This window comes from Capsicum annuum, chromosome 7, assembly GCF_002878395.1.
Source record: "Capsicum annuum cultivar UCD-10X-F1 chromosome 7, UCD10Xv1.1, whole genome shotgun sequence".
Taxonomy (NCBI): Eukaryota; Viridiplantae; Streptophyta; class Magnoliopsida; order Solanales; family Solanaceae; genus Capsicum; species Capsicum annuum.
In genome coordinates, this window is record NC_061117.1 from 224,010,379 (window position 1) to 224,035,241 (window position 24,863).

General features: G+C 32.7%; 2 protein-coding genes across 5 annotated transcripts; both read right to left on the reverse strand.

The window, feature by feature from the left end:
• Positions 1 to 157: 157 nt before the first annotated feature.
• LOC107856381 lies at positions 158 to 3,438 on the reverse strand. 4 transcript variants are annotated; one of them, XM_016701403.2, is made up of 2 exons: positions 3,234 to 3,438; positions 158 to 1,303 (listed from the first exon to the last, which is right to left on the reverse strand). In XM_016701403.2, exon 2 carries the CDS (start codon positions 1,251 to 1,253, stop codon positions 753 to 755), a length of 501 nt encoding a protein of 166 aa, XP_016556889.1. In that variant the 5' UTR covers positions 1,254 to 1,303; positions 3,234 to 3,438; the 3' UTR covers positions 158 to 752. The 4 variants fall into 4 exon arrangements, with proteins under 4 accessions (XP_016556889.1, XP_016556890.1, XP_047249295.1 ...); XM_016701404.2 differs by lacking the exon at positions 3,234 to 3,438 and adding an exon at positions 2,921 to 3,227; XM_047393339.1 differs by lacking the exon at positions 3,234 to 3,438 and adding an exon at positions 2,659 to 2,914.
• Positions 3,439 to 5,515: 2,077 nt separating this feature from the next.
• On the reverse strand, positions 5,516 to 17,297 carry LOC107856319 (DNA polymerase I B, chloroplastic/mitochondrial). Its single transcript, XM_016701310.2, has 12 exons — positions 16,872 to 17,297; positions 12,202 to 13,156; positions 11,864 to 12,055; positions 11,026 to 11,717; positions 9,089 to 9,545; positions 7,957 to 8,052; positions 7,558 to 7,650; positions 7,287 to 7,481; positions 6,986 to 7,078; positions 6,670 to 6,882; positions 6,426 to 6,515; positions 5,516 to 6,020 (listed from the first exon to the last, which is right to left on the reverse strand). Exons 1-12 carry the CDS (start codon positions 16,982 to 16,984, stop codon positions 5,859 to 5,861), a joined length of 3,351 nt encoding a protein of 1,116 aa, XP_016556796.1. The 5' UTR covers positions 16,985 to 17,297; the 3' UTR covers positions 5,516 to 5,858.
• Between the last annotated feature and the right edge of the window lie 7,566 nt (positions 17,298 to 24,863).

Consider the following 24,863-nt stretch of genomic DNA (forward strand, 5'->3'; position numbering starts at 1 on the left):
GATAGATCCTGGACTCAAGAATTTCCTCTATATCATAATAACAAAAACATGCCCCACTATAGTTTCGCAAGTGAGGTTTTGAGAGGGTAGGATGTACGCAAGCAGACGTTACTCCTACCTTTTTGAGGTAGAGGGGTTGTTTCCGATAGATTCTCCGTTCAGGGTTAAAAATAAAACTAACTAAAAATGTACAAGTAGTTTGAAGCTGGCAATGGAGTTGAACATCTTTATTGCTTTTTTTTCTTTCTTTTACTACAAAACACATAAATAGAGCCAATCTTCTATGACCACTTTGTTAGCACTAAAGCTCTCGTGAGAGCAGGTCCGTGGAAGGGATGAACCACAAGAGTTTATTGTATACATAGCATATCTAACCAAAATGATGAATTCTGAGTTTCTCTCACATCAGTAGGACACCAACTGTTCAAACTCAAGAGGCAATCTAAGAACTTAATGGCTTTGTTGTTGCTGCTGCTGAAAAGATGGCTGCGAGAGAGTAGTACGGTTGAAATAAGGCAGCACAGGAACGATTGCCTCGTCTTGCAAGAAATTGACAACTTCAGTAAGCTGAAATAGGCCATCAAGATAATCTGTGTAGCAAGCTTTGGCAACTTTGCTGATGTGCCTTCTTGTTACTCCAGAAAAATGCTTTGGATCGTTGGGCGCAGAACAAACAAAGAAAGGAAGCAGTAAGCTCATAACCAGTATGCATTCAACGTGATCACCCGAGGACAGTTTCTGGATCCACATGCCTAGACAGGAGTCTCAGAAAGCTTTGAGAAGCCAAGTTTCTTCAGGCGATTCTTCATAGGTCTTGCCCGTGTTTTTTCCACACTACCACATTTTATGTCCACGATTTCCACCAAGGTCGTCGGTCCCTTTCTATTAGGTTTCCGCCTAATAGAAGTTCGATCTACTGAAATGTTTTCTGATTCTAGTATCGGAATTTGTGGAGTTTTGCAGTTGTAGTGCTTTGCCTTCCTGACTATCTCGGGACCATTTTTATTATCTTCAGATGCCCAGCTGCTGCTAGCTTCATCGATTGATGTTCTTGGCTTCGTTCTTTTAGGACTGGTTGCATCACCAGTAGAGAATGAACAAACAGTAGGAGATCTATACCTACATGATACAGATGTCGTAGAAGTAGATGGCTTTGAATCTAATTCTCTTGACATGAGGGCACTGACCGTACCGGTTGTTCCCACTTTAATCGAACCTCCACCACCCCTGATGGACTCTAATGTCTGAACCATAATTCTCTCCAAATATTATGCGGTTGCTCTAGCAAATATTCAGATAGGCCCTGTAAAATAACAACCAATACGTGCATAAGTCCGACCATGATGGGACAAGTTCATACAAAGTTTACTTCTTCATACTATCATGATTGGCATGAATTGATATATCTAAGATTCAAAAATAGAGTCAATTAAGGAACAACACAGCGAAAGAGCTAAGGGCACAATGACAAAATTTTATCCAGACAAGTTCACTATCCTAGATTTACCAGGACAAATACATAAAACCAGAAAGATCATAATCATAATTCATAATGAAAATCCTAGAAATAAAGTCATCCCATGACGAGCAACAACAACTATGATTCAGTCGCAAGCGAGTAGAAGGCGGTCAGAATCCCATTTCTTCATTTAAACTCATTTCATATCACCATCATAATGGATCAGGGGAAAAAAACTACATGAGAAGTACCCAAAACCGATAAATAAGAGAAAATAAAGCTGACTGGCCTGCATATTCCAGTAAATACTCCGCGAGGTTATAAAATTTCAAAAGCCAAATGGAGTCATAATGGATTGTTTGTGAAGGATATAAACCTGGGAGAAACCTCTACATGGTAAACCAGGTAAACTGACGCTTAGATTGGAAACGGGAATATCTTATAAGTACAGCCCCAATGGCGGATGTAGCTAACAAAATTGCGGGTTCAAGCTGAACCCAGTACTTCTAATACGGAGATTAGAGGTAGATATACATGTAAAAATCACCAAAGCTTCAGGAAATATTATATTCTGAACCCATGATTTTCAAAAGTGGTATGAGTACAGTGGTAAAATTATAAAGATTGAATCCATCAAATTAAAATCCTTGATCCGCCTCTGCACGACATTGATGCCTAAAAGATTTAACATAAAACATGTTACCTGAAACCCAAAATCACAAAAGGAAAACAGAAAATTATCATGCTAAATAGAAGCTTAATTGTCTAAGCTGCTTTCTTTCTCCTGACCAACCATTGCCTAATAAATTCTTGGAAATGCAAAGAAAAGTTGAAATTAGGAGAGCTTTTACGCTAAACAGAAGAACCATCATGCTAAATAAAATCCCAATTGTCTAAGCTACCTTCTTTCTCCTGACCAACCACACCCCTAAACAAATTCTTGAAAATGCATCGGAAGGTTGAAATTAGGAACTCTTTATAAGACCCATATTTCCCATATTGCTAATACTCAACAACACAAGAAGAAGCTGAAAATGTGAGAAAACACCACAAAAGATTGAATCTTTGGGAAGTCAACAACGCAGAGACTTCTGGTTAAGGACGAAGGAATTCTAGGATGGAACATAAACATGTCCCAACATCAGAAAGGGAAAACGGAGAACCATCATGCTAAATAAAATCCCAGCTGTCTAAGCTACCTTTTTTCTCCTGACCAACCGTCCCTTAACAGATTCTTGAAAATGCAAAGAGAGGTTGAATATTGGGAGCTCTATAATAAGACCCATAAATCCCATATTACTAATACTCAAGTAAACACCACCAAAGATTGAAACTTTGGGAAGTCAATAGCACAGAGACCTCTGTTTAAGGAGGAAGGAATTCTAGAATGGAACATCAAACATGTTACACAATCAAACCCAACATCAAAATAGAAGCCAAATTGTCCTGACCAACCCTCACCTAACAAATTCTTGAAAAATGCAAAGCAATCTTGAAATTAGAAGCTCTTTTACCCCCCTAGACTAAAAAGAATCCTCCCAAGTTTTCAATCTATGCATCAACTTGACTAGTGTAAAAGGAAATCCCGGTACACTAAAGCTCCCGCTATGCGCGTGGTCCGGACCACAAGGGTCTATTAACACCAATGTTCTTAATACTCAAGAATCACAAGAAGCAGCTGAAAATATGTGTAAACACCATAAAGATTGAAACTTTGGCAAGTCTATAAAACAAATAATCAACCAAAAAAGATTGAGCATAAATAAAAGTTTACCCAATAAAGATGAGCAAGTTCCTTGTGTCAAGGGCAAAATTTGAAAGCAAAATATTCAAATGCCTTTGTGTCATTGTACAGAAAAGTATATTGATGATGCATCAATCATTTTCTTATAGTTTGTAACTTTTGTTGTTGGGGCCCCACACCTCAAATGTGGGGAGACATTGACAGATAGCTATTTATTGGACTGCCATTAATGTGTACTTCATGAATCATTTTTGAAGTCAATTTATACAAGTTTGGACTTCATAAATTGTTTTTAAAATTTGAAGTTCATAAATTATTTTTGAAGTTTGATCAGAGGTGTTTACTCCTCCGTCCCAAATTTCTTAATTTGATTTCCTATTTTACTTGTCATTTTTCATTAATCAAGAAGAGATAATTTATTTTTTTTCATGTTTTACCCTTTGTATTAATTACTTTTTCTTCAAATTAAAGTGTAAACATTATTTAATAGGGACACTATGGTAAACTAGCCATGTTATTAATTATTTTTCTTAATCAATGTATAATCTCAATTTAGGACGGATAATTTGAGACGGAGGAAATATTTGTCTAAATTTTACTTTCACTTTAAAAAGATAATGTTTGAACGTTTGAATTACATTTGAAATAATGGTTAAAACTTTAACTATCGACCCAAAAATTAAGCAGTATATTTATGGAGCGTAGTACATTTTTTAAAAGTGAAATATGATATTTGAAAATTAAAATTGTTTTTGGCCACTAATTCAAATTAGATTGTTTTAAAATTTTTGTGAGTGAAAATAATTTTAAAACGTGTTTTATGAAGTTTAATTCAGAAAAGGAAAAGTTTTCATGGCCAAATACTCCTAATTTTTACGAGGCAAACAACATAAATCCCGACACTTTGAAGCTTAATTACAGAAAATTTTTACATTTTACATAATTACTGAAAATCTCGATTTTGGGTCCATTGAGATAAATAACTGGCTCCCAATACATCCAACGAAGATATATTTTTTTCCTTTTGTACAGATACATAATTAGCTCCCGGTATATTTTTTTCTGATTTTGAATTTATCGAAATACATAATTAGCTCCCAATACATTCAACGAAGATACATAATAAGTTGAAATTTTTATAATTACTTTATAATGATGAAGATTTATGTAAATATGGTAAATTAAGATGTATATTTATGTTATTTTTTCATTTTTAGGAATGTATCTTGATAGGCCCACAATATCTTTTGAAAATGCAAATCTAGCAAAAATATGTTCAAGATGAAATAAACAAACAAAGACACAATGTGCATCTACAAAATTCTCCACCAAAATGCATATAATAATACATTAATAAACTAATGTCCACTTACAAAAGTTTATAACTTTGAAATACTATTATTTTTCTTTCTTTTCTAGTGTTTGATCCTCCACTAATTCCTTATATCCACGTAAATAATGGAGTCCGAAGCTAAAAGGGTTATTTTTTCAAACTTAGGAGTCAAAACGAATAATACTTTAATTTATGTTACAAAACAGACAGTTTGCCCATTTTTTTCTTTTCTAGTGTTTGGTCCTCCACTAATGCCTTACATCCACGTAAATAATCTCATTGTTATTTAGTTCTATATCATTGTCTCACATGTAACTACTCCATTTAAATGCATGTGAGATCATTATTAAAAAAAAAAAAAAAACAATTCTTATAAAGAAGATGGCTATAAATCATTTCGTCAAAGATAAAAGTGAAACTCTAAAATTAAATAATTTTCAATCATAGTAAGGTAGTAATATTCTTTTTTAAGACAAACTAAAAAGGAAAGAATGCTACATAAATTGAAACAAAAGGAGTATAACATTATCTAGAAGGCACATGAATCCGAATGCTATGTTGAACATGCGACTGAAACTAACAACGTAGGTACCTGTGCAAGTGAGGCATCGGTCGGTCCTAAAGATGTGCGAGGAGTTAACGACCAAACATTCTGCAACCTAGGGATCTATCAAGCAACTCTTTCGCTCTATAGGGATTCGAGGGGCATAGCACAATTCTTCTTGGAGGAGGGTTGTTTGCCCGGGTGGCTGATCCTGCCATAATGTATACCCACCCAATGTAGTCCCACAAAGCAGGATCTGAGAAGGTAGTGTATGTAGACCTTCCCCATGCCTCAAAGGTAGAGAGTTGGCTTCCGATGACCTCCCGCGCTAGAAAAAAACAATATAAAGCAGTCCAGCAAAAGAATAAACGGAAGTGAAAGCACGACAAAACAGCAAAATAATACAATAATCGAAGTAGTAAATAAACAGAGACAGGAGGGGAAGACATCATCAGAATGGTAAGGTGCACTATTACAATGATGTTGATCTAAAAGCTAGGGCTACATACAACTTACTCATCCAAAAAACATAATAAGCAGATATGTTACATTTACACAAATTAAAGTCTCTACAGGCTATTCTATACCTGTTGAAAAATGAGAGCAACAGCAGCAAGTTACATGACACAAAGGGGGAGGGGATGGTTGCGAGAATCCTCCGTTAGCTGACACACTGGACTGAGTTAGATTAAACTCTACATTTCAAGGCACAAACAAGCGCGGTTAATGGAGCCGAGTTGATAGAAGACAACGTATTTTTGTGGATGAAATCCATCATCTACTTGGCGGCATACCAGTTTTTGGCACATTTAGCATCGACGGATAGGTCAACTCTCAGAATATTCTTTCCATCAAAAGGATTGGACATGCAGTGAACCACTATCGCCATGGCTTCTTTTTCAGACTCTTCCGGCCCTTCCAAAATAACTTCATCATGAACCTGTCCCAAGACGAACAAAATATCAAACAACAAACACAATCAACTAGTACTGCAAAACAAAATTAAGACATATACAAACATAAAATTCTAAGCAATGCAAACATAAAATTCTAATGTGTCATGCCATTTCTATTGCATGAAGCATTAATCTTGGCTATAATCTTTTTGTCTGCAGTGAAGCACAACAAATGGCAAAAGTACAACACCCGAATTAACAGTAATTGATGCATCTAACCAAACTTAGCATGAGATCAAACTTAAGAGGTGAGCTCCAATTGAAGGTGAAGCCAATAGAGCCCGAGATACTGACAGATGTGCCAACACAGAAAAAACGATAGCAGAATATAGTTTTTTTTCATTTTCTTAAAATGAGATGAGTCCGTTAAAGGACAACAGAAGATTAACCTGTAAAAGCAATTTCCATCCAAGCTCCTTTAGTCGTGCATTCTTTGATATCTCTATCATGGCACACATAGCGACATCTGCAGCACTTCCCTGTAAAAAACATCAGAAATCAGCACGGCATACATGGGGACATACACACACAGACAACTTGTTAAAAAGAAAAAAAATAAAGAGAAACAATGGTGCGCGCGCACCCACACACCCACACACACAAAGAATAGGGCAAAAGTGTACTAAGATGGACCTGCACTGGAGTATTGATAGCAGCTCGTTCTATGTGACCTTTTACAGATCCGGTTGCATTTTTTACTGACGGGAACCAGCGTGCTCGTCCTAGAAGAGTGTGAACACGTCCAAATTCGCGTGCTTCAAATCTGCGTTGTTCCTGCCAATCTGACACTTCTTTTCTATCACTATACCAACGTTCAACTGTTTCCTTTGCTTCCTTTACAGATACCTGAGTATGAACTAGTATTCATTCAGCTCACACAGACCTAAAAAAACTATATGTATAAAAATCAAGGTAATTAAATAGATATTCTCAAAGATGCTGAAAGTACCTTCCAGTCGCGGGAGAGTCCAATTGAAGTTTTTCCGTAAGCAATTGAAAAGTTGAGCATCTTTGCCTTCCTTCTTTCAGAGCCAAAAGCATCCTGAAGAGGAATTTGTATCATACTGTATTAAAATCCCACTAAATCAAACTTCTTGCACTAAATTTCTTGTTCGTGGAATTTTCCCTCTTGGAAGTAACTGACAAGGTGTAAAATACTGTATTTCAACGCTTACTGTATCCAACAATTATCCTGTCTTCCGCATATTAATCTGTAAAGTTCATCATCCACAACAAGTGTTTGCAATTACCTTTAGCAGAGGAACTGGTGGTTTGTCTTCACCAGGTTCAGGATGCCACTCAAGAAGTACCTTCCCTTTCTCAACGGCTTCACGGATGTGAGGATACATGTTCATAGCAGTCCTTGAATGGAAGTCTCCACCAGCTTTGAATGCAGCCAACATGCTTTTACAGTTGGCTAGATGTGCAAGAATCCTTAGTTCCAACTATTGTAAGAAAATTGTCAATATTGTGCAAACAATTCAAGAATACTAGTATTATAACCGGTAAGCAGTTAGATACCTGCCCATAGTCAGCCACAATCAAGGAATTCCCCTCTGCAGCTACAAAAGCTTGACGAATTTTATACCTATCTTTCTCCAGAGCAGGCTGGTTCTGTATTGCAAAAAAAAAAAAAAAAAAAAAGCATTCTAGTGAAGAAATGAAACATAAGTGATGACCAATGGCTATTGGACTTCTTATTTCATATCGCTTTTGTTTGAGCCATGAAATACAACATGAGCCCACTTAGATAACGGAGAAGGACATCTACAACATTTTAGTAAATCTATAGGTTTATATCAAAACTTGAAAAGAAAATTGAGAGTTGTCGACACCTAAAACAAGATCAAGAAGTGGTTGATCTCACATTTGGGAATTAAAATGCATGACAGTCAAGAAGTCAGAGTGACAGAAATAAACCTGTAAATTTGGTCTCCTTGCAGATAGGCGCCCAGTTTCAGTGTTAATATTCAGGGAACAATGAATCCGTCCATTTTCACCCGACACATCATCGCCCTGAGATAGAGAAATCCTTTTAGAGAACAAATTAGTCAAGACATCAATTTGGAAAAAAACATGGTGTTGGGAAAGATGAATAACTCAGTTTGCCTCAAAACCATCTTCCATGGTGTTATGGCTACTCTATATTCCACCTCAACCAAACACCTTGTTGGCTACCTCCATCTCCAATAACTTGCTAACCTATCACAATCAAGATCCAAAGAAATCTCTTGAGTATCCTGTCCTACAGAAAACCCTGATTCACTGATTGTGAACACCTAGACTCCTTAAATCAGTGGTGAGGCAACAGCAATAATCCATACTGTGTCCTGATTAATCAGTGAGCTGTGAATAGTTAGGTCACTATATTTTCGTCACTCAAACAAATTGCACCCAAGGCAAAATTGTTTCTCAGAGATTCATTTTAGATAAGGTAAGGTAAAAAAGGGCAGCCGGTGCACTAAGCTCCCACTATGTGCGGGTCCGGGAAAGGGTCAAACCACAAGGGTCTAATTTTATTAATATTGGGAAAAGCTCCCATATACAAGAGAAGAGTAATTTCAGTTATTCATAAATGATAGAGGAAACAAAATAACTATTCTTAACGTCTCATCATGTAACTTCAGGAAATACCAATTCTCATACACTATTACATCAGTAGAAAAATTATTTAAACAATCAGTTGAGCATTAGTTTTTTTCCTCTAACTATCGGTTGCGCAGTCCATAGTCAAGACTATATAATGTAAGAACTTTCTACCATATAGACCCATGAAATAAGGCCAAGATAAGAATAACAAACAACTATTGCCTCAGTCTCAAACAAGTGTTAGGGTAGCCTATATGAATCCTCACAAACCACGCCTCCCCATTTAAACTCATCACATGCCATATCCTACCAAATAAAAGAAAAAGTAAAACAAATACTTGGTTGCAGATTAATTAACAAACAAATTCTACAGCCAAGTAAAAAAATTGCCCTGAACTTCTTAGACCGTTCCATGAGGAAGGATTATATACTACATCACAGAACAGAACACAAATCAACTTGCCTGCAAGGGGAGGATAAAGTTGGATATTAAAGAGTCTATGGAGCAAACTTCACATAAGGCTGAAATGGCATGGCAGGCCTCAATTCCTTTCTGCCCACCTCCAAAGGCGTGGTAAGCTGTTCCATAAGCTGAAACTTCTGGGTTTTGGCTGAGAGCTTCATTATTTGTACCTAAAGCTTCATCAACGCTTGTTTCAGGAACTTCCTCAGGATTGCCATCCACATCATCAAAAATATCAAAGTCCGCAGAAACTTTGCCAGCGAGAGCCTTCAAAGCATCTCCACTAACAGAAGGCCAGCCACTGGCGGTGAAAATCTCTGTGTCGATAGGATCACAAATTCTATGTAGTTGGATTTTACGAAATTTGGTGGGAGCCTTCTTTCCTTCTTCAATTACTTTATCAACATTCGGAACTTTGAATTCTTTCTCAGTTGGTAGACACTCATCAATATTCTTTCTGTAAAGCATTATTTTTCAGAAGATAAAGAACACCAAGTGAGAGGTAGTTACAGACTGAATAAGCAAGAAACAATCTGAAGGAAAAAAAAGAAACTAAGGACACATATGCTGCCATTGCTTAATGTGAAATTGTTAAAGAGGAACACATCATTCACTAAGGAGATATCTTCAAGGGGACTTGTTTATACTGGTAAGAATTGGAAAATACCCATCTTCTCACTTAGAAGCTAACAACAGTTTCATAATTTTATTGGTCATGCATGTAATTAAAAATTTTGTACTCCCTTCATCCCAAAGTTATAGTCCCTTTTCACTTCGGAGCCAAAAGACATAACAGTTTGGCTAAATTTTTAAGATGTATCATGTCATAATTTTGGAAAGAAAAAAAAAAGTTTTCCTTTAGTATCTTTTGTGTAGCTTATAAAACTATAAATTATATTTAAGACAATGAATTAACCTATGTCAGATTTGAGACCAAAATTTGCTAAATAAACCTTCGAAAAGGGATTCTAATTATGCAATGCTGGAAGGAGGTAGTATTCCTCTCATTGTTGCAGTGCACGCAAAAGCTTCAATGCACCAACAAATATTATCAGCAACAATCATTGATTTAGCATGCACGTCGCCACAACAACCTTCAGATGCATGGCATAAAGAAAGAATATCATTAAGTCTAGAAGCATGAAGGACAAGTTAGGTAGAATATCATTTCCCACATCCATCATCTGACAGAAATGGCGCCAGCATTCTAGGTGAGCTGTCTCCTCATGCTGGGGTGTTAAAACCTATATTTGGGTAAAATACTCCAGTTGCGAAACTTCCAGAAGGTTAACTGGATTACATTTAGCTGTATGAATGGCATCTGAAAATTAATACTTTTAGACTCCTCGAAAGTTGAATCTCATGTATGAGCATGCCATCACCTCTGACACAGGTACAATCTGCATAAGCAGCGCAGAGATTGAAATATAGATGCTTGTACTTCTTGGTTTTTCCATGTAGTGAATTAGGCACTATACTAGACTCTTCAACTCCTTCCACTTAGTGGGAGCTTGAGTTTTTGCAATGTATATATTTTGCACCTCCCACGTACCTTAGATAAGCAATTAAATCTAACACTATTCAACAACACTAAAAGTGGAATTTGTAGAGAAGCTTCCAATCATTGAAAAAATTGATCAGCAAAAGTAGACTGCATTAGGGCCCGTGTTCATATGGTGACTACACCTATCCATATCTTATTTCCCTGTCCGTCCTTGCAGGATTTCCCTAGGACAGCTACTCCACCATGGATGATTTGCATACAACAAAAATAAATTATATCCACATTGGTGTAAGATTACAGGGGGGGTTGCTATTTGGCAACCAGCATCAGATGAACGAGAAATGTGCAATGTGCGAAATGCAAGTTATTCGACACATAAAACACTTTGATTAAGTTGCTCTGCAAGAAAGTACTTTTTGGAAAAGCTTTATACCTATTCTGGATGCCACCAAAAAACAGCTGACGCAACTGTGTGTCACTTCCAACATTCATGTACTTTGCATCAGCACAGTACTTAGCTGCCCAGTTACGAAATCTATTCACAGCAACCAGCTGCTCCACTTTAGCCACTTTCTCAATCTCAGCAAGATAGGCACGGTCAACCAGCACGCCCTCAGTTTCCATTTGAACTAGAATCTCACCAAATGGACGCCAGTATTTCTCATAAAACTCATACATGGATCCTTTACGAACTCCATCAAATGTCCAGACCCGTTTAGATAGTTTATTCTTTAAACTCTCATAAAGCATTAATGTGCTTATGGAGTCTAATGCAGAATAACAAATCCATAATTCTCGTTCAGTCCTTTGCAACTCTTCAACAGAAGGAATGACAGTCACTTTACCCTCAGTTCCATCTTTCTTCAGCTTTTTCCGACCAAAGATGGTTTTCATAGATATTTTACCAAATAGACCGTCACCATCAAACAGCCTTTCAGCATGTACCAGTCTAGCATCACGCATGACAGAGGAATCACCTGTTAGTGCCTCTAATGAATAACCGCCCAGAGTACGCCTAGAGGAATCCCAAAGTCGTGCCATGTGCATAGTGTCAGCATGAAAGCCAGATAGTTTAAACCCATAGTTTTCTATGACGTGGTTGTCAAAGCTATAATTGTGCCAGACCTACAGAAAAACCACTAATGGTATGATATGTGGCAAATGACTTTAGGTGAAACAAGCCATGAACAAAGATCTTCAATAGACAGCCATGAAAAAGGCATTTAGAGAACACAGATCACCCAAATAATGTTACATAATAAAAGAGCTACCTTTCTGATGGATGAGTCTTGGAAAAATGGAGCAAATTCGACTAATAGGTCCTTGCCACCTCCATCAAGAACATCTACCCAGATACAAGATTTCCCATCACCAAAATCAGCTTCTGGTCCAGAATAAATACTGAAGCATATAACTTCTCCATGATCAACAGGTGTTTGCTGCTTAACATCAATACTTGCTACCTATGTATGAATGATCAAAAAGGGTAAATAAGCTCTAAAGTGGCTGAGCGACAAATTTAATTGCAAATGCAGAATTATCCATGTGCATGGAAATCACAGATTCAGAATAAATCACAAGAACCAAACAAAATTAAGATAAGACATGCCTCCGTATCACATGCATGGACAAAATGCTTGTACTGATGTGTAAGCTTGCTGACAACTTCTTTGGCTGCTGATAGATTGTCAACTATATGAACTTTTTCATACATCACACCCAGCCTCTCGCGGAGGGTAACCTGACCTAAACCTGTTCCTTCATCACTGACAATCTTAGTCTCAGTTCCATTCACAACAGTAGTTGCCACGGATTGAATTGTATTCTTTTCCATTTTATTAGTTGCACGCTCCTGGATAACACCTTTTGCTTTGGCAGTAACTACCTTGGTATAAGTTCCATTCACACTGTCTCTTATTTGATCAGATGCATTACCCTCCCTAAGTTTATTTGCTTTATCCAATTTGGCTTCCATAAGTTTGCTTGACAACTGCCCATTAAGATGGGAACCTTTTGACAGGGGCTTGTAATGAGATATATTTGTACCATCAACCTTCTTTACTGAGGTAACTTCATCATTTCTTGAATGGTTAATACCTACAGATAGTTGTGGCAAATGGTTTTTATACTCTCTCCAGTCTCCAACTTCTTTCTCTTCTCCTCTACTAGGGTTATAAAGTGGTTTGCTTTTTGAAGATAAGCTGCCTCCTGAAATACAGGTTGTGGCAGAATAGCTAGGGGTGATACGCTCATGCATCATTCTCGTCTTGACTTCAGTTGGAACACCAGTATTTTCATCATTCACTTTCCTATTTGTGGAGGCACTAACACCACAATTTTCCACTGAAATTCTTTTGTATCTATTATAGGGGCTTTTTGCTTTAAGAGCTCTAATAGCCTCAATTTCAGCATTCCATCCGTATAAACTGTCTTCCTCAATTCTCTGTTGTAATCCAGTAGAGAATAACTTCCTTTCATGACTTGATATTTGTTTAATGGAATCACCACGCACAGCTAAGCTGAACGATGCAGTTTCTATACTCTGAGTTTTGCAATCTTCCCGCCTACAAATGATATTCAGTTTAGAATAGAATGAGAGGTTTAATCAATCAGTTATAAACTGGGACTCGGCAACCTACATTAAATAGCATTATGCCCTATTCATCAGAGATCATACGTGGTCAAAAACATCTTCTCAGATATCTTAACTAGAAAAAGTTATCAGCATTACAGTGGTGGCTAAAGAAGCAAAAGCTTCTCTTCCTTGAAGAAAATGAATACCATTCTTTTAAAAAAATTGATTAGATAATATTTCACGATAACCAATATATTCAAAATTCCCTTAATAAATACAAAGTAGGCCCCCTCCACAGTCCACCCACCTAAAATAGAAGTTAAGAAACAACACTAGGAACTTTCTCTTTGGGGTCTTACATTTCTCTTAGAAAACTGACAATTGGCTAGTCCATTATCTTCATCTAAACTGTACTATCAACTATAGTATTTTTCTTAATAACTAAGTAATTTTGTTAACAACTTCAGCAGCAGGGAGGTATAATGGTTGTACAAAGGCATAATACATACTTAGACACTTAACCTTGACCTCAACTGCCAAGTACGTACTCCAAATTTGAGAGTGCACAATCTAGACACTTCAACTCAGTCTCAACTAGCAATTAAACATTCCAAGTTGTTCCCACTGTATCTCATGGACACCTGATTGATGTGACACATAAGTTTTGGAGGTGTATAGACAATCATTTTGTAAGCTGGAGTTCTCATGTTCAATTGACAGAGTGAAGACGGGCTAAGAGTCTAGATTTGCATACTTAAAGTTGGAACACTTACTTATTAACTGAGGCCAAGTTTGAGGATTGTACAAAAGCATCACTCCACTTGATTCCAAGTTTCTAGGAAGTATATAAAGTCCAGTACATACTCAAAAATCCCACACAAAAGACAAGGGCAACAAGTACATAACAAAACAAGAAACCTAAAACGGGGTATGAAGTGACCAAATAAAACAAAAGATAAGCACACACAATGATACTCACATAAGAGAAACCCAAAAACAGCAGTAAAACAGAAGAACAAGAAGTTTAAAGTCTAAAGAAAGAAACTTCATCAAACAATAGTAATCACTAATCGCATAAGGTATAAAGAATGAAACTTTACAAGAAAATTAACAGTAATAAAGTTGGAAAAAAGACTAGTGTTGTTAACAGCTTCAGCAGCAAGGAGGTATAATGGCTGCACAAAAACATCACTCCACTTATTTCCAAGTGTCCAGGGTGTATTATAAAGTCCAGTATATTCTCAAAAATCCCACACACAGGACTAGGATAATAGGTAAACTAAGAAACAAGAAACCCAAAGGGCTCGTTGGACGTTGGGTAGAATGTATTAGAGAATTAATACATGTATTAATCATGGTATTATTTAATCCTTTGTTTCATATTTTGAGCCTATGTACAACTACTAAAACCTAGCCAACCAATTAGTAATACATGGGCGCTATTACTACATGGATAAGCATGAATAAAGACAAAATGGTGTTAATACACCAAAACAGACAGTGGATAGGAAATAGTCCCAACATTACTAATCCCAACACTACTAATACACCTTATTTAGTACTATCCTAATACGCTCTACCAAACAACCTCAGATAGTATTCACCCTGAAATCCAAAAGGGGGCATGTAGTAACCAAATAAAACAAAAAAATAAACACACAAAAAAAATACCCACATATGAAAAACCCCCCAAAACAGCTCTAAAATAGAAGAACAAGAAGTTCAAGGTCTCAAGAACGAAACTTTATCAAACAATCATAGTCACATAAGGCATAAAGAGTGAAACTTTACAAAAAAATCAACAGTAATGAAGTTGTAAAGGGGAGCAAAAGAGTCAAACCTGAAGAGTATTCATCCTGAAATCCAAAAGGAGGCACGTATTAACCAAATAAAACAAAAAATAAGCACAAAAAAAAATCACATAAGAAAAAACTCAAAAAACAGCAGTAAAACAGAAAAACAAGAACTTTATCAAACAACAGTACTCACATAAGCTATAAAAAAATGGAACTTCAACAATAACAAAGCTGAAAAAGCGAGAAAAAGAGACAAACCTATTAAGGGATTTACAAGAAGCAGCTACAAATACAGTAATAAAGGTGACCAAATAAACCACACACAAAAATACCCACATAGCAAAAACTCAAATACACCACTAAAACAGAAGAACAAGAAGCTCTCAAAGCCTCAAGAAAGGAACTTCATCAAACAACATCAGTTACAACAGGTATAAATAACGGAACTTTACAAGAAACCCAAACAGTATCCACCCTGAAATCCAAAAGGGGGCATGGAATGACCAAATAAAACAAAATATAAGCACACACAAACAAGTTTATCAAACAACAGTAATCACATAAGCTATAAAGAATAAAATTTAACAGTAACAAAGCTGAAAAAGGGAGAAAAAGAGACAAGCCTACTAAGGGATTTACCAGAAAAAGCTACTAATACAGTACTAAGGTGACCAAATAAAGAACACACAGAAATACCCACATAGCCAAAACTCAAATACACCACTAAAACAGAAGAACAAGAAGTTCTCAAAGCCTCAAGAAAGGAACTTCATCAAACAACAGCAGTTACAACATGTATAAAGAATGAAACTTTACAAGAAACCCAAATGGTATCCACCCTGAAATCCAAAAGGGGGCATGGAATGACCACCACCAACAACAACAACATACCTAGTGTATTCCCACAAAGTGGGCTATGAGGAGGGTAAAGCGTACGCAGTCCATACCACTACCTCAACTGAAGTAGATAGGTTGTTTCCAATAGACCCCCGGCTATCAAATATAACAAAAAAAACATAAAAGCAAACAATAACAAGAGATATCACACCGCTAGATAGTAAAGAAAACAAGACACCCACCAAGTAATATTATAAACTAGCTATATGAAATCATAGACATCACCAGAGGCTACAAGACACTACAGGTACAAATACAAACAAAGCACTCTTCCCCAATAAAATAAAATATCAGCACACAAAAAAAACACCCACACAAGAAAAAAAAAACAAAAAACAAGAAGTCTATCAAACAACAGTAATCACATAAGCTATAAAGAATGAAACTTTAACAGTAATCACATAAGCTATAAGGAATGAAACTTCAACAGCAACAAAGCTGAAAAACTCAAGGAAAAGAGGACAATGCTGTTGAGGGATTTAGCAGAACAAGCCACTAATCCAGTACTAGGGTGACCAAATAAAACAAAACCAAAAATACCCACATAGAAAAAACTCAAATACACCACCAAAACACAAGAACAAGAAACTCTCAAAGCCTCAAGAATGGAACTTCATCAAACAACAGCAGTTACAACAGATATAAATAATGAAACTTCACAAGAAACCCAAATGGTATCCACCCTGAAATCCAAAAGAGCACACACAAAGAAGTTTATCAAACAACAGTAATCACATAAGCTATAAAGAATGAAACTTTCACAGTAACAAAGCTGAAAAGGGGAGGGGAAAGAGGACAAACCTGTTGAGGGATTTAACAGAAGAAGCTACTAATACAGTACTAAGTTGACCAAATAAAACACACACAAAAATACCCACATAGCAAAAACTCAAATACACCACTATAACAGAAGAACAAGAAGAACTCAAAGCCTCAAGAATGGAACTTCATCAAACAGCAATAATCACAACAGGTATATGTAATGAAACTTTTCAAGAAAATAAGACAAACCTGTTAAGGGATTTAGCAGAAGAAGCCCAAAAGGAACGAGAATGAGGAGAAAACCAAAAATAAGTAGACTGTTTAAAAGGGGAAGATTGAACAGAAAGACCCAAGAATGCCATTACTATCACTCCTCTTCTTCTACTACTACTGCTAACAACTAGCACCTTATTGCTAGTGCAGCTCAAAAGGGAAAACTGAGCCGCCGTCTTGATAAACTTCACAAAATATAAAACAAAATATAATATACTCTTCTTTTTAAAAAATAAAAAATAAAAATTTAACCAATAATAAAAAGGGGTAAAAGTTGGACTATATATTTTTATTTTTATTTTAGGGTTTTAGAAGGGTTTAAATTAGTTGTTTGTCTGGAAGTAGTAGTGGTGGAGAAGAAGAGAACAAAGACCTGAGAGAGAAAGAGAGGAGAAGGAGTCCACTATAACAATGTATTATACGCAGCCTTATCTTGTAAGTTGTTTCTAAAACTTGAACACATGGCAGAAAGTCTAGGGGTGTTCATGGTTTGGTTATGAATCGTAAATCGAACCAAACTAATTAAAAAAATTGATGTTTGGTTTGATTTAGTTAGGTTTGATTTTAAATTTTAAAAAACAGATGCTATTTGGTTTGGTTATGATTTTACTTAAAAAAAAAAAATCATGAAAATAATCAAATCAAACCAATAAATTTATATATAAATATATATATATGTTAAAATTATTTATATATAATTTATGAATAAAATATAAATATTTTATTAAATTTAATCTAAAACTAAATTTTAATGGAAAAAATACATAAAGTAGCATATTTAACTATTAACTTACAAAAAAATAACAACACTTCTATCAAATTACATTTTATATCATATATATTTGTATGTATTTATATTTTTATAGCAACAGTTTGCAAAAATACAAAATACATATCGATCATAGGGCAGTAAAAATCATATGTATTTATATTTTTGTAGCAACAGTTTGTAAAAATACAAAATACAACTTGCTATAATATGTAATTATGAAACTGTTGTTATGAAACTCATAATTAAAGGCATAAGTATGTTATTTTTGAATTTTGCCCAATTTTAATCTATGTCTAACCCAACCAATACTTTAACCCAATTGCCCAAAGCCCTAAACTCAAGCCCAACTCTACCTATTATTACTAATAAGTTAACCGTACGGTCCCCGCCTCATTTTTGCTACTCCAACTTTCACAATACGAGTTACCATGGTCCCTAGTTCAAATGATAATTTTATATGTCCTTGTTTATTCAATCGTTTTTCTATACGATTAACTCACCTAGTTAGTCTATAAAGTAAATAAATAACTCAAGTTGCCCAACTCTGTCTCTTCTTGCAGTACATTGCAACAGAATACAAAGCTTTATTTTACAATGTACATGTATGTGTTTGTATGTTATTGAATTATTTTAGTGTCTACAATATAAAATTAGTACTTTTCATCTCAATGTTGGTATTGTTTAATGTGTTTGTTTTGATTTTTAAGAGTTTATAGGATCATTTGTCCATCACTGTACTAATATTTCATGAGAAATTGTTCAATGTATTCTATGAGTTAAAAAAAAAAAGTTTATTCTAGAGATGGTTGGAATAGGCTAGTCAATAACTGAAAAAATCAAAAAATCGAACCAAATTGACAAGAACCAAATTGACGATTATTTTCTTTTTGTGGTTTGGTTTGGTTTTAGGAATTTAAAAACCGACTAAATTGATTTTGGTTATGATTTTAACCACTAACCAATCCAAATCGACCCATGAACACCCTACCAGCAACCTTACCGGTTACTCAATTATACTTTTTAGTTTTTACATGTTTTTTTTCTAAAAAAAATAGGGACAAAAATTAGTATTCCATCGATTTTACTTTAGTTGACACATTTTATTTTACATGATGATTAAAAAACTATAAATTAAATAGTGAATTTTATTATTTTATCTTGTATATTCATTGGACATGTAAATAGACATTAGAATTGAAATTTTCCACATTTAATGTATACTATTAATTATAAAGGTAAAATTAAAAAAAAAAAATTAATTCTATTCTAATTTAATAAGTGATTAATTCATATGAGATATTTATTTTTTGTAAGATGATAAATTAAAATGAGATGGAGGGAGTACTTTGTTTTAAAAGAATGAATAATTTATTTTTTTGGTTCGTTTAAAAAAATATTTTTTTTTGATAATATTTCAATTTCAACTTTTTATTTGTCATATTTAAAACCACAAACTTAAAGTAAATTTTGATATATTTAATGTAATTTTGATTTAAGATCATAAGATTCAAAATGTTTATTTATTTTATTAAATATTAGTGTCAAATCAAAATAGATGTGTCTTTGAAATGGAGGGAGTGCCATTTTTCTAAGTATAATTAGCGTCCAATTTATATAAACTTGTGATTTTGATCCTTCAAACTAATGAAAGTTAAAAATTTAATGCAATCTTTAATTTTAAAAATATAAAAAATTACAAAAATTAAAATTGAAAATTAATTTATTTTGAGATCTGGCTTCCACCGATAAACATGAATAGGGATGGCAAATAGGCGGGTTGAGTCGAATATGGTCGGGTTAAAAGTGGGTCATGTGAAAATAGATAAAATATCCAGCCCAATCCATATTTGATTATTGATAAAATGGATAATATGAACATCCATATTATCCGTTACTTCTTATTATGTAAAGACAAAAGTACTCTTATATTACAAGAAAAACTACATGACTTAACAAGCATAAATTTTTAATTATTTAATTTAGCCTAAGTTTTGATTAATTACAATCCATAGGCTCTCTTGCTAATTAAATACACTCCATAACCTCTCTCTTTTATTTCTCCCTTAACTTGCTCTTCTTTTTTTTTTTCCTTTTTCAGCTATTTTTCTTCTCTTTTTCTTCTTTTTTCCCTTTTCTTTTTTTTTTCTTTTTTGTTCTCATTTTTTCTTTTCCATTCTTTGTTTTTTTTTATTTTTTTTTCATTTTGTTACATTTTTTCCTTTTTGGTATTTTCCTTTTTTTTTTTTGCTTTGTTCGTTTATTCCTTTTTGTTATTTTTTTTGTATTTTTCTATTATTTTTTTGTTGTTGTATTTTATATTTATTTGTATTATACTATATAGTTCAAATAAACTTATTATTTGTATTTGAACAGTTTAAATGTAAATATTTATAATTTACTATTTGTGTTTGTACACAAACAAGTGAATGAATTTATTGTATTTGTTTAAGTCTAAAATATACAAATATACATGCATTTGTATAGTTCATTTGTATTTGTATATAAACAAGTACCATTTGTATTTGTATAGTTCAAGTTGTATAAACATGTATTATATTTGATACAATTATATCAATAAAAATAAAAATATAAATGATAGCATGACTATAAAATAAAAATACAAATGCAATTATACCAATAAATATAAAAATATAAATAATAGCGTGAACTATAAAATAAAAATACTCATACAAGTGCAAACTATAAAATACAAACACAATTATATCAATGATTATAAAAATATAAATGATGGTGCACATAAAAATAGAATAAGCAATTGTGGTATTTTTTGTTCTCGCCGTAGTAATATTTTTCAAAAGTACAAAAAAATTAGATAAGAAAAAAGAAGAAAAAAATACAAAAAAAAAAAAAGAATAAAGAGGAATAGAAGTTACAGATAGAAGAGAGAGAAAAAAAATGAAAGAAAGAAACAAAAATAAAAATAGAAAAAAATCAAATTAGAAAAAGGGGGGGAAGGGGGGAGGGGGAGAAAAAGAAAAAATATAAAAAGAAAAATGAGAAAGAAAATTAAAAAAGGAAAAAAAGAAGAAAAAAGAGAAATAGAAATTAACGATAGAAGAGAGAAAAAAAATGAAAAGAAAGAAACGAAAAAGGAAAAAAAAAAAAAAGAGAGAAAAGGGTGGTTCAAATAATTTAAATAAAAAAATATTTTTTAAAAAAAAAGAAGTTTAATTTAAAAATATTTTTGAAAAAGAGGTCTTCATTCCAAACACACCCTTAATAAGTATACGGTAGACATTACTACATCTCCACACATGTCATACTTTAATTTTTTTAAAAAAAAAGTTTAATTTTTTTTAAAAAAAGTTATGAAAATAAAAAAGTAAAAAAATGGAAAATATTTTCTATTTTTTGTAAAATATTTTTGAAAAAAAAACTATTCATTCCAAACACACCCTTAATAAGTATACTTTAGACATTGCACGTGTCATACTTTAAGGAGAGTATAATTTATGGATACCCATGAGTTATTCATATTTTAGAATGGATAATATGGATTGACCCATATTTGACCCACTATTAAATGGGTTGGATACCCAACTCATTTAACATGAATAAAATGGACGGATAACCATATAATTTATCCATTTTGCCACCCCTAAACACGATAATGAATCTATATATATCAACTCATCCAAATCTTGTCATTTACATCAAAGATTGCTACATATTATTGTTCAAAAAATCCCTACAAAATCCAGTCGTTTCTCCCTTAACATCATCAACATTTTCAACCCTTCAAACTTATTAATATTTTCGCAAATAAAAAAAAAAGAGATAAATTCAATACAAAAATAATATGAGAATCGTTTTAGAAACAAGGGATTTAAATTAAGGATTGAACCTTGAAGTATTAAAATCACACACTTATATTAATTGAAGATTGATGATTTATACGAGTCTACTACAACAACAAGAACCCGATTCATACCTGATCCTTGTATGCGGCACTACAAGGTAAACAATAGTAAAGTAAATGACGAGAGATGTTTACGTAAAAATCTTCTTACTTAAGAGAGTAAAATCATGGCATACCCCAGTAGAATTTCACCAACTGATTCACTAATCATCAAGCAACGATTTCGACTACAACCTTATGCAACCTAGGAATTAAACTCTTAATAACTCTATTCCTACGCCTTGCTTCACAATAGCTCTACTTGAAGGACTCCATTAGCTAACTCTAGCTAAAAAAATCAACTTTGACAGAGATTCAGAATAAATTACCTATTCAAACAGATCTCTTAAAGAGATGTGAGTTTACCGTGTAAGAATAAAGACTAGAATTCGATTAACTTAAAAATAAAATATATTTACTATGAGCAAAGAGTTTTTACGTAAACAAATCCTTGAATGATTTGAACACCAAGATAGCTTTTGCTTTGAGAAAAGTACTTTTTTTGTGAATGTGTATAAAATTGAAACTTTTTTCCTCAAGACGATGAATATATATGACGAGCATTAGGAGAAAAACTCTCTCATTGAAGGACACTGATAATGACCACTTTAGAGCACGTCCCACTATTCTGCTCCTACCGCCAGACAAGTGCTAGACATCCGGCACATAAGACAAAACATAATTCTATACAACAAAAGTTAGGAACACTGGTTGATGCAGCTGGACCTTCGATTAGGTTTGTTAATCACCAAAATATAAAAGATAAAAGAAAAGATGAACTTGAATCCAACAAAGGTTAATTATACTTAGTTGAATAATACAAAGGACTAAAACTTAACTTTTAAAATAATTAATATTATTTATTTTTGAAAATAATCAATCAATTTTATAGTCAAGAATATTTTAAACTAACATTTTTAATAATATTACTATTTTGCTAGGAACACCTAGCTGGTTCTTCGACTAGATTTGTTAATCATCAAAATATAAAAGATAAAAGATAAGATGAACTGAAGTTCTGAACCCAACAAAGGTTAATTATACTTAGTTGAATAATATAAGGACTAAAACTTAACTTTTAAAATAATTAATATTATTTATTTTTGAAAACAATTAATCAATTTTATACTAGACGAATGTTTTAAAATAACATTTGTAATAATATTACTATTAATATGGGATAGAAGGAACCTTTTGTTCGGTGGCACTTTTCAATCATGCTATTATGGTGGTTAGGTTCAAATACAAATTATGTAGAAAATAATATTATCACGAAGAAATTAATTATATATAAATTTATTTCTTTTTTGTTAAATATTAATTTTCGTATTAGAAAACAATGACCATTCATTGCAATATCACAAAAATGCCACATTTATATGCCAATATTTTTATTTTTTTTATTTTTAATAAAGTTTTGGATTTATTCGTATGAGGTTTGGAAATTGCTATTCCCCCTATCCCGAATATAGTAGTTTAAATTTTATAGTATAAGGGTTAAAAATTTGAAATACTTGATTTTGACTAAGAAATTTGGTATAGATTCGTTAAATTCTTAAAAGTAAAATTTACATATTTGAGAAATATACAAAAAAATATTTTAAGTCAACATAACTAATAATTTAAAATATTTTATTATAAAAATAGTTTGATAAAATTGTAGAGATTTTGTTGAACTTTAATATAAAGGGGAATAACTATAGGAAAAAAGACATTCACTGGCCATTTTAAAAATAAATGGCGAGCATTTGACATTTTGTCAAAATATAGTCAGTCGGCTAAATTATTTTCATTTTATAGTCATTTCTTAATTTGAGTCATTTTGGTTCATGTAGTTCAGATACAATTTATATACCATATTGATACTATTCTTATACAATACTGATACAGTTCTTAAAAAAAATAGAGCAACCTTTTCCAACTTGGACCATTCGATCTTTTTCTAAAAATATTTTAGTATTTTTTTACTACAATTTTTTTTTTATCTAAAAATATTCTATTTTTTCTAATTGTTTAAAAATAATAATTAAATATAATTGTACAAAAATGGTCTAATTGCTATATAGAAATATGTATATATATAAAAGATATATGTATATAAATTGTATAGTCTTACCAAGAATGTATATGTATAAAATATATATAAAAAATGTATAGAAAGTATATGGAAATTATATAATTGTTGTATAAATTGTGTAAAAAAATTGTACAATTATTGTATAAATTGTGTATCAAAACTATATAATTTTCTTATAGAATATTTATATGTATAAGATATGTATAGAATATGTAAAGAAACTGTATAGAACAAATCAACAAATTAAAATGCCTATAAAATGAAGTTTAAATTCCATAGCCATCTTCGTGGAATTAATTTCGATCGAGTGGCCATTTCTGTACTTTTCCCCATAACTATATACTAATATGTGTTGACTTCCAATTTTGACTCTCCTTTTTCATAAAATTAATTTCTCGATGCTTAGAAGTTTTTGAATATATATATATTATGTAGTTATTTATTTATTTCATAATTTATTTTGACGTTAACAATTTGAAAATTGTGTTTTTCTTATTAATATCGCATATTGTAAATTTCATCGAAAATAAATAAACAAATATATGTTCCACTATTTTTCTAAAATGAGTAAATAAATATATGTTAGAATATTAATATAATACTTACTATATTATTATATTTTTGCAAAATTCACTCTTCTCTTTATTTCATATATATATATATATATATATATATATATATATATACACGTGTATATATATGCGTATATTTTCAAGAAGAATTAATTGAAGCATCGTTAAATTAGTCAAATGAAATCGGTAGATTAATTCTCTATTCATATTTGACCCATGCCACAACTAATTAATTCCAGCCCAACAACAACCAACAATAATTTAAAGAAAAAATTATAGAAACTAGCATCCTTAAGATTTCGATCGAGTGGCCATTTCTGTACTTTTCCCCATAACTATATACTAATATGTGTTGACTTCCAATTTTGACTCTCCTTTTTCATAAAATTAATTTCTCGATGCTTAGAAGTTTTTGAATATATATATATTATGTAGTTATTTATTTATTTCATAATTTATTTTGACGTTAACAATTTGAAAATTGTGTTTTTCTTATTAATATCGCAAATTGTAAATTTCATCGAAAATAAATAAACAAATATATGTTCCACTATTTTTCTAAAATGAGTAAATAAATACATGTTAGAATATTAATATAATACTTACTATATTATTATATTTTTGCAAA

Excerpts from the sequence above, each read along its gene's own strand:
- LOC107856381 (XM_016701403.2), bottom strand. The coding sequence starts at position 1,253 with ATGGTTCAGACATTAGAGTCCATCAGGGGTGGTGGAGGTTCGATTAAA.
- LOC107856319 (XM_016701310.2), bottom strand. The coding sequence starts at position 16,984 with ATGGCATTCTTGGGTCTTTCTGTTCAATCTTCCCCTTTTAAACAGTCT. Across the intron at positions 7,482-7,557 it reads TTGTGGCTGACTATGGGCAG|TTGGAACTAAGGATTCTTGC; the intron begins GTATCTAACTGC and ends TTCTTACAATAG. Across the intron at positions 6,021-6,425 it reads GATGGAAATTGCTTTTACAG|GTTCATGATGAAGTTATTTT; the intron begins GTTAATCTTCTG and ends GTCTTGGGACAG.